The sequence below is a fragment of the Coturnix japonica genome, chromosome 2 (genome assembly GCF_001577835.2).
Source record: "Coturnix japonica isolate 7356 chromosome 2, Coturnix japonica 2.1, whole genome shotgun sequence".
In the NCBI taxonomy this organism is placed as follows: domain Eukaryota; kingdom Metazoa; phylum Chordata; class Aves; order Galliformes; family Phasianidae; genus Coturnix; species Coturnix japonica.
In genome coordinates, this window is record NC_029517.1 from 74628778 (window position 1) to 74645342 (window position 16565).

At 39.0% G+C, this 16565-nt stretch overlaps 1 protein-coding gene across 5 annotated transcripts in view; it reads right to left on the minus strand.

The window, feature by feature from the left end:
* Positions 1 to 1383: 1383 nt before the first annotated feature.
* The window catches only part of TPK1 (thiamin pyrophosphokinase 1), a 96655-nt gene continuing 81473 nt past the window's right edge, over positions 1384 to 16565 (minus strand). For 3 of the 5 annotated variants that reach the window (XM_032443015.1, XM_015854987.2, XM_015854985.2), the window contains 2 exons: positions 7926 to 8037; positions 1384 to 2937 (listed from right to left, as the gene is read on the minus strand). In XM_032443015.1, the coding sequence (XP_032298906.1) occupies positions 2819 to 2937; positions 7926 to 8037 (231 nt within the window). In that variant the 3' untranslated portion in view covers positions 1384 to 2818. Of the gene's footprint in view, positions 2938 to 7925; positions 8038 to 12356; positions 12424 to 14210; positions 14375 to 16565 lie in introns of those variants that run through there. The other 2 variants (XM_032443014.1, XM_032443016.1) reach the window with 2 other exon arrangements.

Sequence of the window (16565 nt, forward strand, 5' to 3'; positions counted from 1 at the left end):
CATTTATGGCCAAAGAACCACATTTAAGTCCCCCCATTATAAGGACCCCCCCATTTAAAGGACCATCACATTTTAACCCCTTCTCACACATTATAGGGTCCCCCCATTTAAGGACACCCCCCCCCATTTAAAGAACTCCTCTCATTTTAACCCCCCCCTTTTAAGTCCCTCCCATTTTATGGTCTCCCCCACATTAATCGACCCCTACCCATTTACATGGATCCCCGCCAATTTAAAGGACTCCTCTCATTTTAAAGCCCCCCCCGCCCATTTAAAGACCCCTCCATTTTAATGTCCCCCTCCATTTAAGAACCCCCCCATTTAAATGCCTCCCCCTTTTAAAGGACGCCCCCCCATTTTAACCCCTCCCACCCATTATTGGTTCCAGCTCAATTTAAGGACTCCCCCCCATTTTTTGGACCGCCCCCCATTTAAGGACCCCCCATTTTTTAAGGACCACCCTCCCCAACCTGCCTCCTCCAGGTCCTTTATGGCCATTGACTCCCCATTTACAGCCCCCCCAATTTAAGGACCCCCCACATTTTATGGACGCCCCCCATTTTAACAATCCCCACCATTATAGGGTCCCACATTTTAACCCCCCCTCCTTATTTAAGGACCCTCACCCCCATTTAAGACCCCTCCCCATTTTAAAGACGTTCACCCCCCCCTTTTATGAACTACCCCACATTTTAGGACCCCTCCCATTTTAGGCATCACCCCCATTTTATGAACCCCCGCAACCCCACCCCCATTATGACCCTCTCCAAATCATTTATGGCCATGGAAAAATCACGACATTTCCAAAAGAAATATCGATTTCAAACATGGAAAAATAAGGACATTTCCAACAGATATATCCTTTTCTGACAGATTTTAGAAAAATTTCACAGGAATATCAATACTTATACCAGAAATAAAAAGGTCTCTCTTAGGTATCACTCTTTACCCTTGCAAAAATATGCTTTTCTTACCCCAAATAATGTTTTTCATCTCTACAAACAGCATTTTCTAGACATAAAGGTGGTTTTCATCACCAAAAGAAATCGATTTCTCTTCAAAATTAGCGTTTGTAGCCAAATATGACACATTGTTTCCAGAATAACTCTTTTCATCTAAAAAAGAATGACATTTCCAACAGAAATATCCATTTCTGACAAATTTTAGAAGTAGGTCACATGAATATCAATACTTATCCCAGAAATGAAAAGTACACTCTTAGGTATCACTCTTCATCCTTGCAAAACTATATAGGTGGGAAGCTAAATTAGACTTTATACAGGATCACTTGATGATGTTTGGTTAATTGAAGCTGATTACTCTGTCCTCTCAACAGAGGCAGCTGAATGCTCATCATGAGAAATGAGACATTATGACATTCACTGAAAAAGAAAAAAATCACAACTTTGTAATTTATTTATTTTTTTGTTAAATAGATTGCAAACTCACACTGGGTTTTCAGATGTTCCTGATATGTTATTTCTCTTTCAAAGGGTACACAATCATATCTACATAATTACAACATTTTCTTTTTAAATACTAGAGTGTTTCTTTTACCTTTCTCTACTGTAATGGAATAATTCAAGTATGAAGGAACCTTGAGACATCCCTAGTCCAAGCTCATGCTCAAAGCTGGGTCAGCACTGCATTCTGATTAGACTGCTCAGAGGTTTGTCCTGTTCAGTCCTTAAAAACTCTACAGGTGGAGGATATACAGTCTCTTTGCAGAATCTGTTCCAATGCAAAGGAAGGCAGTGAGAAGACATAATTATTGTATGTGATGAGCTAAAAGTCTATCAATTGCAATTGTTCTAATTAATTTTTAGATTTATCACCACTTCCAATCCATTTCTGCATTTGCAACTGATTGTACTTAACAGGAAAAAAATTAGAAAAACAAAAGACTTTCATTGCTGATCTTTACTCTGATGGCAAAATTAAGGAAACAAAATTTGGTTACTAAGACATACAGTTTGAGGTTAAGTAAGTTTTCAGAAATAGTAAACAGTTCTTCAGAGAATCAACAGAAACTTATTCTGACTGCTGGAAAGGAAGCATAGCCTTGTTGACTTGTTTTGGATACTACCTCTGTGAGACATTTACATAAAGAATTACAAAGGCCTCTGCATATATTGATGTAGACATTTTAAGTACTGAATGCCTGAATACTTTGATTTAAAAACGTCAGAAATTAGGAGATGGAATGCTCTTGGTCTGCATATTGAGAGCAAGAAATTTGTATTTCACTCCATAAACTTACTAGAAAGATTTGGTAACTGTAAAAGTTACAGTGCTACTTTGCATTGCAGACTTTAAAATCACTTAATGTTGTGAAGTCTGATGTTAGAGTTACAGCAAAACCAAAGCTTCTTCAATGGACAAACTTGCCTTATGAGTAGAAAGTTTCAACTACTACTCTTTTTGAGAAAATGTCACCAGCAACTATACATTTTAGAAATAGGGACTGGAAACAATTATGCTTCATGCTATCACCTTTTCATAATGAAAGTGTACTCTGTGCAACTAAGTACTGTATCTTTTTGGTAAAATGGGGAAAAATACTTTAGTATTGTAATAATAGTTCAAACTAACCAGGTTAGCAATTTATTTACATATCCTTCTGTTTGTGATCATATAGGGTGGCAGTGAGTCTTCTGATTTGTTGTTCCTAGACTCAATTTGGTCTTTTATTTCAGACCTGTTTTCCATTTATTATATACAGTGCATACTTATTCCCTTACAGTCAGTTTTACTGTCTCAATTCAGTGAAACTTTGAAGTAAATTCACTTGGATTAGAAAAGGCAGTTGCATTTCATCTTAAAGTTTGATTGCCATTGTCCACAGCAAAGGCTTGTCTGTCTTAATGGTCACAGTCCCGGAGTTGTCATAGGTATTGGAAGTACTGACAAGGGTTCCGAACTTCAACACCTGGTTAGCTAAAAAAAAGAAAGAAAGAGGCTTAATGTACTATTAATTTTTGTTTAAACAAAAGCATTTAAGAATGGGCATTGGCTAGTCCCACAAAGAAGTCCCACATAAAACAACTGAGTAAATTTAACCTACCAAAAAATAGCTTAGTAAATACCAGTTAGTTGGAAAAGTAAGAATTTCAAGACCTTCCTTTCTTTCAGTCTGCAAAACAAACCAAATGACAGGTGCCAGGTAGTGATCAAGAAATGTGCAAAGCAATATAGAAGTTATTTTCTGGGTTTGGACAGAAGATAGATAAATATTCCAATTGTTGTCATGAAGGTGGGCTATTATAAACTCATATACCATAATGCGACAATAAATGTTACACTGTCCACCAGTTGCTGTAAGCTACACTGGGGGAGCTGATGCATGTCATAGAATGAGGAGCAGTCAGAAAAAAAGGCAGGACATAAAATGTATTTGGAGTCCCATCTGCAGCTGCCTATGCTCATTCCTTCTCCCACAAATTCTAATCCTGAAATGCACTGAAGAAATCGTTTCATCTGCTAGCTATATATGGTTGGAAAGAGAAAATAACATCTGAGTTTCACTTCTACTTTAAACAGAAGATTCCTACCATTTGAGTATCCTGGGACTCTGCAGCACAACTACAATGCAGTACACAAGATGATGAAGGAAAAAACCAAGTAGCACTGTACTCGATGATTATGCAACTAAAATAAATCTGCTATATCCTGCCAGGATGATTTTGGACACACAACAATGCTAGACAGGATCCTCGACAAATGGCAGGACAAAGGAGTTGTGGTGTTTGCCTCTGGAAGTGAGAGCAGAGGCAGTGCCTTGCTGCAATTGGTGCATGGGATGAGGTTGCCAGATAAGCCAGATTTCACATCTCAGAGGTAAGCAGATCATTTAAGGAAGCTGAAATAACACTTGGGGAGAGCTCCCTATGTAAAAATACTCCCCAGACACTCCTGTTCTAAATCCTGCCTGGGAACACCCATAACTTGATATTTGGTTTCCAACTATTTGTTGACAGATAATTACTCACTATTGGTTACTGTATATTTTGAACAGACGGAAATCCTAAAACATTAAGAATCAACTTTTACCTTTCTTTTGTATTAACCCACTCATTTTGTATCATTTATTACTTCTTGCTCAAGATTATTAGAATAATTCTTACCATTTTGGCTTTGCACCTGAAATAATGGCTTTGTAGAAGGCAAGAATTAAGAACAACATGGCAGCTTAATGAAACCAAATTAAAGCCGCATTTCCTCGTGCATAAAATGAAAATCTTGTTTGCCATTCTTAATAAAAACTTCTTGCCCACTAGGTGGCGACTTTTTTTTTTTTTTTTTTTCTGCACCTGGATCAGTTTGAAAGGCTGAAGTGAAAAATGCAAAGACTATTTCAAAAAGTACTGTTAATTCACATGGACAAATTCCAATTATTTAGTTTCACAATCAGGCAACATTTCCACTAATGTAATTCAAAATGCATGCTTCCTATGCAATATGCTTAAACCAGTAAAGGAGATAAGAGGATGTACAGGCATACTACTTCCAGGAGTTTACAAGGTCAAAAAAGTGAAAAATTCTACCAGTTCATACTTGATCCTTTCCTTTTCTTTTTAATAGCTTTCAGTATGCTTTGTTAAGTTCTAGCAAGAGCTTAAGCCTTGGAGTTAAACAAAGCCATTCTCACTGTTGGTTTTATTTTTCTGAAATGTCTTCCAAAGAAAGCAAACTTTTTGCTGTCTTGTAATTTTATTTATAGTTTTGACAGGTAACAGAACTGACGCTAAAGAAGTATTTCAGTTTGTGATTTTTATAAAATTTCAGTCTGGAAAAGACCTGGAATGTTTACAATTCTGTAATTAAAGTAATGTTTATTTGTTGTTGAAAACTTTCCTTATGCTAAATAGTGATTTATTTATTATTTATTTATTTATTTATTTTCTCACAAGAGAATTCAAGGGCTGATTTAGACCATAAGAGGTGATTCAGCAAAAATGAGAGATCCCTCCAGATCCCAGAAGCACTAAACCCATTTTCACTTAAAGTATGGCTTAGTGCTTTGGTTGCAAAACTGATCATAAACTGTGAGAAAAAATATTCTATCCAGCTCTTCCAGGGTACACCTGCTATTTTTCATTGCTTTCCATTCATAAAGTCAGTGAGTCTCAGCAGCACTGTGTCTAGGTGTTTGTGCCTCAAGGGAGAGCCGTGGGGATTGCACAAGAACATAACCAAGTCATAGCTCTACACTGAGCTTATGAAGTGTGATTGCTCTGGAGTTTAGAAATAATAACAATAAAAATATCACTAAAAAAATGACACTACTGAAAAAAACTGAAGCCTAAAATTACATTTATAAAATCTTATCAAGATTATATCTCTAGAACAGTTGTGTGGTTTATTTTTCTGCTGGCAGTGCTAAAAATAGACCCAAGGTTGCTGCCAGCTGATGTGCCCACTACTGCACTGCATACTTTCAGACTGTAAAATGAGAAAACAGACTTCAATTGCAGCTGCATTTCGCCTACTCATACCATCAGCTGCTGCAGAAACACTAACTCCTGGTATCAGGTATCCTGTGTTCATGGTCTAGTAGACTTGTAGTCCTTATTCAAACGATCTTATTTAAGGTACTTATAGGAGAAGAAAACTTATATTAAGATTGAATTAATGTAACAGTGTTCCACCTTTCTTTCTCTGTTTGTCAGACATTAGGTAAAATAGTGAACTTCCTCTGGTAGGCTCTCTTACCAGCTGTGTCACCAAATTCCTGTTCCTCTGTCAAGGAACATCCTAGACTGTTTCCACTGTATACTATTTCCAGTGAATGCCAAGTAAGTTGATGTACCCCATGAGAACAGGGACCAGCAATTGTCTGAATTCTGCCAACTGCTTACAGAACACTTCGTCTGTCTCTTCATACTGGTTGGGTGTCAGGTCTTCTCCTGATCCCTACCTATAAGGACTCCACATTATCCTTCCCAGTATTGAGCTCTATGACATTAATATGCTCCCTAACACAGAGAGCAACCCCTCTGCCCCTCCTTCCTTGCCTATCCCTCCTAAACAGCTTATAGCTCTTCATTGCAACACTCCAGTCATGAGAATGATCCTACCATGTTGGGATGGAGGTGACTAAGTCATAGTTTTACAGTCACAGAATCTCTTCTAGCTTGTCTTGTTTGTTGCCCATGCTGTGTGTGTTAGGGTAGGCAGACTTCAGCTGTGTTCACCCCTGGCCCTAGAACACTACCCCCAAGCTCATCTCAATAGAGTCTGGTTTTATCCCTTCTCCCTTCAAATCTAGATTAAAGCCCTTTCAGTGAGCCCTCCCAATTCCTGGGCCTGAGGTTCCCTCTTGGAAATGGATTGCAACAAGGACTGGGAGAAGGGATGATGGTGCCATGTTAACATGGAACAACAGGTACTTCTGTACTTCGGTGTCTCCCAGAGAGAAAGACTGAATTACATGTAATAAAAATCTCAGTAGGTCCATACCTAGCTATGTCTCCTAGTAAGCTGAAGAAGTTTGTTACAGCATAATTACAAATAATATAAATTATAATATAATAAAATAAAATAATTATAAAATTATAATCCAATTTCTCAACCCCATGGCTATGAGCTATTACTGTAACTTCCACTCATTCCCCTCAAATTGGAACAGGAAGACTGGTTCCTTTAGGAGGAACATGGGGAAAATTTTGTTTAAAAGTACAAAAATATTTTTGTTTTGTACAGGGTGGCATTCAGTTTCAGCAGTCTTCACAAATCACAAATCGCGACAAAGCTATGTCACTGGTGATAGCAGACAAAACTTTAAAATTACTCTTTCTAATGAGCACCTTTTAAAACTGATGAAATGTGTGACATTAAAATAAAATTAAAAAAAAAAATCTGATTATAAATAACCTGTTTTTTAAACTAATCAACCAAAGCCTCAAGTAAGACAGCAACCTCACAAAGCTCACCACATTCTGAACCATGTAGCAGCATTTTACAAAATGATGTTTAAAAGACTTCCCCCATTATAGTAAGGCTGATCTGACCTTCAGCTCACTCTGAAGGGCAGAAAAAATAGTGAGAAATGGCTGGTTCTTCAGTATAACTTGTCACAAAATTCACTGCACAGCAGGAGTGAGCAGAGGAAAATTCTGTAACTTAGCTGTCAACTGTACTTGTCAGTACAAATGAAAATATTTCACTTTTTTAAACTTAAGAGACAGTCCCTTAAACATTCAGTTCTTACAAACTAGCTTAAGTGAATGAAATCATCACTAGTCAGACAGCTTTTCATCCCTTCATCTGGCAAGTTTCTCATACCCTGAAACTCATGCCATATTTATATCCCATTATTTTCTTTTGTAAATACAGCCTGAATCACTTAGTGGCATCTGTGGAACAGTGGGCAGGAAAATTAAGATTATTTCTATTTTCCTTCCTTTTTGGTCAAGAAATCTTTCTCTACAAATAGCTGTCCCACTTCTATTCCTGTTTTAAAGTCACAAAAAGACAGTGATACAGTCATTCAGAGTTGACAAACAGACAATATACTATAGTTCAGGGGAAGTGAGTTAGCTTTAATAATCTGTAACACATTAATGTTTGTCTGTTGTAAATTTATGACTTGTAACTAGGGCTTAAGGCAGTCCTAGCATCTCCTCCATGGAGGGCAATGTATCAAGAAGGCAATTTATCATAACTCCAACAAATGTTCCACTTAAACAGTTCAATGACTTCCAATTTGAAAACATGTCTCTGTCTGCAATATTTCAGTTTTAAATATTATTTGTGTTTTTTTTTTAAACTTAACTCCCAGAAACAAGCTGCCCAGCAGAGATGCAGGAATGCAGTGCCACACCCCAGTGCCCAGCACAGGAACCCCCTGGGTGGTGGTGAGGCTGGCATGGATGCTGCATGGAGATGTCCATGTGGCCACAAGGACAAGGGTGGCCCCGACTTACCAAGATTCCACCTGAGACCGGTTGTGGTCACGCTGTCACAGGAGCTCCCTATTGGGATAAGGCCACACCAGGAACCTTCCAGTCCTGTGTCCACCTGTAGCTTGTGCTTGCCCTGCAACACAGAAGGGACTGAGGTCTGGGATTGCTGAAGAGGGAGCAGAGATGTGGGCTGGGGTTGCAGGCCCATTTCTGCCAAAGCTATGCTGCTTGTTTCTTAGAAATCTCATCTCTAATTTTCATTCTTTTTTTCCCCCCTGATTGAAATAGCTGTGATTCTTAACTAACATCAAACAGAGCACTGCTGAAGCTCTTGCATTTCTTTGATAACATCTGCAAAATTCTATGTACTTGCCCAAAAACATAATTTTCCCAGCAGGAAGGAATACTTGTAGAAACCGACCTAGGTGTTGGAGAAATTAACCTAAATATTTACATGAACATGCTTATACTAAGTCATAACAGTAAATTGAAATCAAAACACATTTTTTTATACACCAAAGGTAAATTCAGCTTGTAACCACCAAGCTTAAGTTCATGTGTGAGAAACAGCAGATATTAACAGCAGTGTGTTTGTGACCAAGCAGTGGTCACAGATCCCAGGTGAGCAACTTTCCAGATAACAGCATACAAACAGTCCCAATGAGGAGTGGATAGTGAAAAGGTTTCACAGATCAAAAGGAAAATTTCAGATTTCTGGCTCAGTTTTAATTCTAATACACTTACTTGTTTATTACAACTTGTTTACTACAATTAGCTAAAAGAATACAACAAATGAGAAAGAGTGACTTCTGATGTGTTTGACATATTCTCCTGTTAATGCCAAACACATTATGAAGAAACAACTTCAATATGTGTCATGTTCTCAGTTAACAAATGAATCTTGGAAATGCTACCAGTTAGGAAGTATTGGATTGCATTATATGGACTTATATGCATTCAGTTTCATGAGGAGGTCTTGCACTTGTTCCACTGTTACAGTGGGACAGAATCCACTCCTCTCACTCTCAACTAGAGGCTTTGGATCCTGGCACACATGGGGAGCAGCCTGACTACCACTGAAGACCAAGGCAAAGCACTTACTGGACACTTCAGCTTTTTCCATGTCTGAGAAAGCCAGTTCTCCATCCTCATTTATCAGAGGTAGAATTTATGATCTCCATGGTCTTTCTCCTCCTGTAAACCCCTTCTTGCTATTTTTCACATCTCTTGCCAAGTTCCATCTTTGCGTTGGCTTTCCTGATGCTATCTCTGCACATGTGGACAACATCCCTATATTCTTCACAGGTTACACAACCCTGCTTCCACTTCGTGTACATTTCCCTTTTTTCCCTCAGTTTAAGCTGTGGATACTTGCTCAGCCAGTTGCCCACCTCCTCTCTCAATTTCTTCTGCTGGGGGATGGAGAGCTCTTGAAGACTCGGAAGGGTGTCCTTAAAGAGCTGCCAGCTCTGTTACATTCCTATGCCCTCAAGGACACTTTCCGAGCTGCAGTTCCTTGAACAGCTAGAAGTTCACTTTCCTAAAGTTCAGGGTCCATTCTCCACTTTTTGCCAGGACTGCACTCCTCAAGATCACAAACTCCACCAGGGCATGACTGCAACTCAGGCTGCCTCCAATCTTAACCTCTCTAATGCTCTCCTCTGCATTGGTGAGCACCAGATCCAGTAAGGCTTCACCTTGGGGCAGTTTGTCTAATACCTGAACCAGAAAGTTATCCTAGATCCTCTATACTCTGTGTGTGGTGATGGACCATGTATTCCTATAATGGCTGTGAAATCTGCCTGCTGAATGCAGAGGTGTAATAACTTCAGGCTTGATATTCTTTTAGCTATGCAGTGTGCTGTGCCACTTCTTTCTTGTAATAGGGAGAGAGGACGAAAAGGAATAAAAGTGCAGGGTCTCTCATGATGGAATCTCAAACATTGCCTATAAGAAAGATGACAGTGAAGAAGAGGATGAAGGAGTGAGATTGTCTGTTCTCAATGAATGTACATATCACCACTGCTCAGAGCTAATCAAGGGGAAAACGTACTACATTAATCTTTTAAACAGAGAAGTAAAAGTGCTTTATAGAGAACTTAATATCTGTATTACTCAAAATTGAGCCTACCTGTTATTATCTTTGTGTTTTTCGTTTTCTGACATTCTGGCCCATCTTACTGAATTTAATTCATATCTATATGAAACGTATGCAGAAATCTGACTTTCTATTCTCATGAAGTAAATTTGTAAATCAAAAGATGCCATTATCAGGAGCTCACCAATATCCAGGATTTTAAGAAGTGTCTTCCAATATTTGATACTTCTTTAAAATGTTACTTCATATGTCCTAATGAGTGTGTAAGAACCTTGACTTTCTTCTTTGAAAGGACAGTTTCCAGCTCTCGAATATCATGAGCCCAGAACAGCTGTCATACCAGGAGCCAAGGGCTAAATCAAAGGCAGTAGGTAAGCAGGAATTAAAATATTAAAATGCAAATTACTTTCTTTTTTAAACCCTCTCATCTGTTAAGCCAAACCCGTGGCTTGGGTATTGGTTTACTGCTTTTACACAGGCTAGATTTTAAGACTTTTCTTTAAAAAATAAGTAAGGGACCTTAGTTTATTGAGGAAAGTACAGACAGAAAACAGAAATGAACACTGGGGTAAAAACAGCCAAATGAAACAAATGATATTCTTATTTTTTTTCCCTAAAAAAGATTAAAAGAAAGAAATTTAAAAAAAAAAAAAAAAAGTGCTCTAAAGACCAAGTACTGCAAGTCTGTCACACAGGAAATTAGGTGCCCAAGCATATCCTCAAGTTTCAAGTACATATTTTTCAACCACAGAAGATGGAAATGCCATTTGCTGGGGGAAAGGAGGTTCACAGCTTGTAATTTGCAAATGTAAGTATTAATTTGTTCCATTTAAATTTCTGCAATAAATGGAACAATTATATACTGGCACAAAAAATATAAAACTGTTCAGTTTGTGCAGAACTGAGTTTTCCAAAATTGAGAAAACTGAGAAAGACAAGATCTGACTACATATATCTGTTCTTCCCAAGAGTTTTCATTTGTTTGTTTGTTTGCTTGCTTCTGTAAAAGGTAACTGGAATATTTTCACATTTTAGCATGAGGATCAAATATTACCATGTTTGAATGTTACTGGTGATAAAATAATGGCAAATAATATAGCTGCATTGATTTTTATCCCATTAAGTCAGTTCTGAAAATTAACCAATTGGCAGCGTTATTTTCTTCATCCTTTTGTATGTCATGACAAGCAATTTCTATGTTCAGCAATAAGAAAAAAATGTTAGAAGATATTTTTGAGAATTCTTCATCCATGTAAGTTAAATTTTCCCTTTTCAGTTTCATGTCTTATAATAAAGCATTTGAATAGTAATGACTGAACACCCCTTTACTCCAGCACTTGGTGACAAAAGACCTAAAGTCACAGGAGTTGCTCTCTGTTATACCTCACAAATCCAATGAATACAAGCCTGACTGCCACAAACTCATATATCTTATCATACCATATACCATATCAGAAGCAGTAAGACACTCAAATAATTGGTCAAAAGTTTGTAAGCTTGTGAACAAAATCCAGATAAAAGCTGTCAAATGGTGGCTATTAGTGCTCAGGTATAGTGTATGTATGTTCTAAAATAGAAACCAAGCAACAAAACACAGTGAAGGAGATAGGGAATGGCAAATGACTTTCAGTAGTGCATTCTGAAGGCACCTGAAGGGGAAAAGCCTTGAAGCTCGCAGGCTAGAAATGGGCAGAGAAGGCCCCTCTCAGCCTAGGAGGAAGCTAGAGAGGAATAAGGATTCAAACTGAAACTTTAAAAAATACAAATGAAGATATTTATGAACAGATCTTGGAAATGCTGAAGGATTAGGGAAGATGAAGGGGATAATGGAGAAGGAAAAAGAACCAGTTACAAGATTAGAGGACAAACCAATTTTACTCTGATTTTCAGGCTGCCATGAGAGTTTGTCTAGTATAAATAAATTCAGTGAATAAGTCTTAGTGAATAAATTCAGTCTGCGTGACAACTTCCTTACAAATTTTCAGTTTTCCTATTAAAATACCCAATAGGTTGATGTATGAAGGTCACTTCATAAAGCAGGAATCAGGTTCACAGCAGCAGGTTCACTGCACTGGATCTGCCAGCCCTGAAATTAGCCCAGTTGTTTGGATCTGCTGGCCCATGAAGTAAGAAGCTTTCCTGGCTTCTGCTAGGCAAGCCCATAGTTGTTTTGAGGAGCAAATGAGATGGTAAAAACAAAACATGGAAATAATAACAAACAAAAACAAAAACCCAAAACAAAGAAAACAAACAAACAAAAACAAAAAACACAAACAACAACACACCCGAACACTAAAAATTAGGCTTTTAATAGCAAATTAATTAAAAAAACAAGCATTCTGGGGCCTACTTACAGAAGAATTCAAAAAATTTGGCTCCAGTGGAAATTTTCTCCCCCTCTTTGAGTAAATTTTGAGCTTGCTATTAAAAATAAAAAGATACAGATTGAATAAACTGCACTGACTCACGGTTAGAAGCACACAAGATGGTTCCTTTCAAAACTGGGATTAAACCTGAACATGATTTAGGACATAGTGTAAAAATAACTATTATCTTCACACCTATAGGTGCATAGATGAATTTAAAGTAAAAAATGGTTACAAACTACAACTGTAACTAATGACCTCAAAAACAATCAAAGAAAAAATAAATAATGTTTTGCTTGCTAAACCTTTTCCCCTTTTCTCCCTAATTACAATGGTAGGACTATTATTTTGACAGGAGAATGAGTACCAATTTGCAATGCTGTATAAAAAAACAAAACAAACAAAGTTGTGGATGCTCTGTCCCTGGAGCTGCTCACGACTAGATTGGATGGGGCCCTGGCAACCTGGTCTAGTACCAGATCAGGAAGTTGGTGGCTCTGCCTCTGGCAGGGGGGTTGGAACTTGATGATCCTTGGGGTCCCTTCCAACCCAAGGTATTCTACGATTCTATTCCTTCCAGAAAAGGAGTTACCCAGACACATCCTGGGGTTTCTAGCATCTCTGTAGCATTCTGCTGTGGAGGCAGTAGAAAAATGGGGACCATTTAGGAGTTATGAGGACGTCTCCAAGTTGCCATATTTTATGGCTGAATTTCCTGGAAAATTTGAGAAATCATATTTTGACTACTAGGAGAAGGCAACTTAATGCATCAGCTGTGGAATGGCCACAACCAGTAGCACTGAATTCTATAAAATCTGAAGAAGAGTAATGGGAGGAAAATGAGGTGATATTTGCCCAAGAAAAGTATAAACTTACCTTGTTTTGTGGGGTATGTTTTCTGGGGATATGCCCAAACAACAGGTAGGAATCTACCAATGAGAAATAAGACCCATTGTCTTAAAAGATTAGAACCTAGAGCAATTGGATCCTTGGAATACAAATGGACAAAAAATAAGAATAAAATAAAAAATTATTCCGTGGAAACTATTAGTGTAACCTCAATAAAAACTACGAAGACACAAGTAGAGGCTCTGGTACAACTGGAAACTCTAGAAAATGTGACTGACAGTGACTCAAAGTACTAAAACTTTCCAGGAAAGATCAGCAGGTGTACCCCCTGCTGAAATAATACATACCATAGCTTGCCTGTATAGGGCAGCTGAATTAATGGATCTAGTACAAAAATTTAAACACAGACAGGGTGCTGCACTTGGGTCAGGGCAATCCCAGATATTTATACAGACTGGGAGAAGAAGTCCTTGAGAGCAGCCCTGCAGAGAAGGACATGGGGGTCCTGGTGGATAAGAAGCTGGACATGAGCCAGCAGTGTACACTTGCAGACTGAAAGGCCAACTATATCCTGGCCTGCATTAAAAAAGGGGTGGCCAACAGGGAGTGGGAAGTGTTTGCCCCCATTTGCTTGGCTCTTGGGAGGCCAGTGCTGTGCCCAGGACTGGGGCCCCCAGTACAAAAAAGATGCAGAGCTCTTGGAACAATTGCAGAGGAAGGCCACTAAGACGATCAGAGGGCTGGAGCACCTCTCCTATGAGGAAAGGTTGAGGGAACTGGGCTTGTTTTGCTTGGAGAAGAGAAGGCTCCAGGGAGTCCTCATTGCGGTCTTCCAGTACTTGAAGGGAACATATAAACAGGAAGGGGAATGGCTGCTTACGAGGGTGGATAATGACAGGACAAGGGGGAATGGTTTTAAACTGAGACGGGAGATTTATGGTCGATATTAGGAGGAAGTTTTCCACTCAGAAGGTGGTGAAGCCCTGAAGCAGGTTGCCCAAGGAGGTTGTGGATGCCTCATTCCTGGAGGCATTCAAAGTCAGGCTGGATGTGGCACTGGACAGTCTGGTCTAGTGGTTGGTGGCGGTGCACATAGCACAGGGGGGTGAAACCAGGTGATCACTGTGGTCCTTTTCAACCCAGGCCATTCTACGATTCTATGAAAAAATAAGAGAAAGTGTCCTTGCACGATTATTAAGACTATAGGATGTGAGGGCAGAAGGTTAATGGGTTACAGTTAATGGGTCTGAGATGTCAAAGCTAGCTTCCATCATGTTTCACCTGGACAGGTGACAAAAATTACATTCAGCCATAAGACACAATGATGAGAATAATCTGGTATTACAACCGCTAGGTGCCATGTATAAGCTTACATGGCCAAATGAAAGTGGTGTGCCCATTCAGAATAGCATGTGGGATAATATGGAAGATTTACAAACACATATAAGGGAACTAGGAATGAAAGGGGCCATTTATGAGAGGACTTTGAATGTCCTGGACTGGTTAAATTTTCAGCTGGGATGAGAAATCTAACCATGCAGCAAGACCTCTCTCATCAGTATGGCATCCTAGTAGCTATTTTGAGCCCTCTGGTAGCAAAACATGCAACTGTCCAACAAGCAGAGCAGATAGTAGCTGACCTAGGAGAAACAGAACATATAAGATCCAGTCAAAATCTGTGCCCTATAGAAACTAGAGAGACTTGACCTTGTAAACCAGCTTGAAGGGCTCCACATCAGGACTGGTGAGAGTATCTTGCCAGCAAATGTGGAATGATTTAATAAAAGCAAGGGTCCAACCCCAAAAGATAAACAATTGAATCATGTATTACTAAATTTATGGTGATAATTTAATGCTGACAAAGTTTTTAAGCCCTCTCTGAAGGGAAAGTGTAAGTAGAATAGAGTGAGTCCCCAGTCAGCCACAGAATATTGGAGATGTCTTTGAATCTCCAATGAGAAGGCAGTAGCCCCTGGTGACCCAGCTGGCCACTGTTGGGGCTTCTTTGGAACAAGTTCTGTGCCTAGGTACATTAATGGTATAAAATGAGGGTGAAGTTTTGGTCTCCTTGGGCCATATGTTGAACTGACAATCTATTGGTCCTGAAAGAATATACAGCAGGTATATACATCACTCCACTCTAGTAGATACTGGAGCCAAAACATCTATAATTTATGGCAATCCATCATGATTTCTGGGCATGTGTACTGTTATAGGAGGGTTTGAAGGGAAAAGATTTCAGTAACCCTTTATCCAAGTTAGATGTTAGGTGTCTACTCCCCCTGGGAGTAGAAAGTTTCTATAGCCCCACTTAAGAATATATATTGGGCATAGGGACTGATTCTCTAAACTAATACTGGAGAGTTCAGGCTATGGATTAGAAGTATTGGTGTTTGGGCGGCGCACTTAATTTTTGCAGGGATATGCAAATATAGAAATGTGGAATATCAGCAATGTGGAGAAGACCTCCAAGATAATCTACTCCAACTGTCCACCTACTACCAGAACTTTCCCACTAAACCATATCTCCTAGTACAAAATCTTAATTTTTTTTGAACGCTGCCAGGGATGGTGACTCAGCCACCTCCCTGGTCATCCCATTCCAGCATCTGAGAGTTCCTTAGGAGAAGAAATTCTTCCTAATCTTCAACCTGAACCTCCCCTGGGGCAATCTAGGCTCATTCCTATGAGCCCATTCTGTTACCCCAGCTGCACCACATCACTAATATGAAGCAGTATCAACTCGTGGGGGGATAAGAAGGAATTACAAAAACTATAGATTCAACTAGTATGGATTTGAACCACTACCTAAATATGCTGCAGAAGTTTTAGCAAACTTAAGGAATAATAAGGAAATCAGCATACCCTACATCCATGAAAGTCATTTACATTTCTATTTCTGGCAGCCCCTGATGAGAGTTGCTTACTGTTTTTATTAAAAAACACAAATTTCCCCTTCCAGAAATCCTCACAGGGATTCTTATATAAATAAGGAAGCCAGCTTGCAAGTGCAGTAGGTATGCATAACCTGTTCAATCCCTTTCTGCTTTTAGATTTTCTGTTATTAAGAAAAGGCTGCAAAAGGTACTAGAAGATGCCACCCTTTGCGGCTGTCTACAGCTCCATAAAACCTGGCTGAAGAAGAGAACTTCCTTCTGCCGCTCCAAAAAGAGAAGGGAAAAAATCTGAACCTACCATGAGCAACAAGGACGTTTTTCATTCTCATATTCAAACAACATCATTAGTAATTGCCTCTGCATACTATGAATGTGCTGCCAACAGTGAACTTCACACCCTATGCAGTGTGGGGGCTTGCTTCCTCAGTTTTCCCCTTTGTATAAATAACTG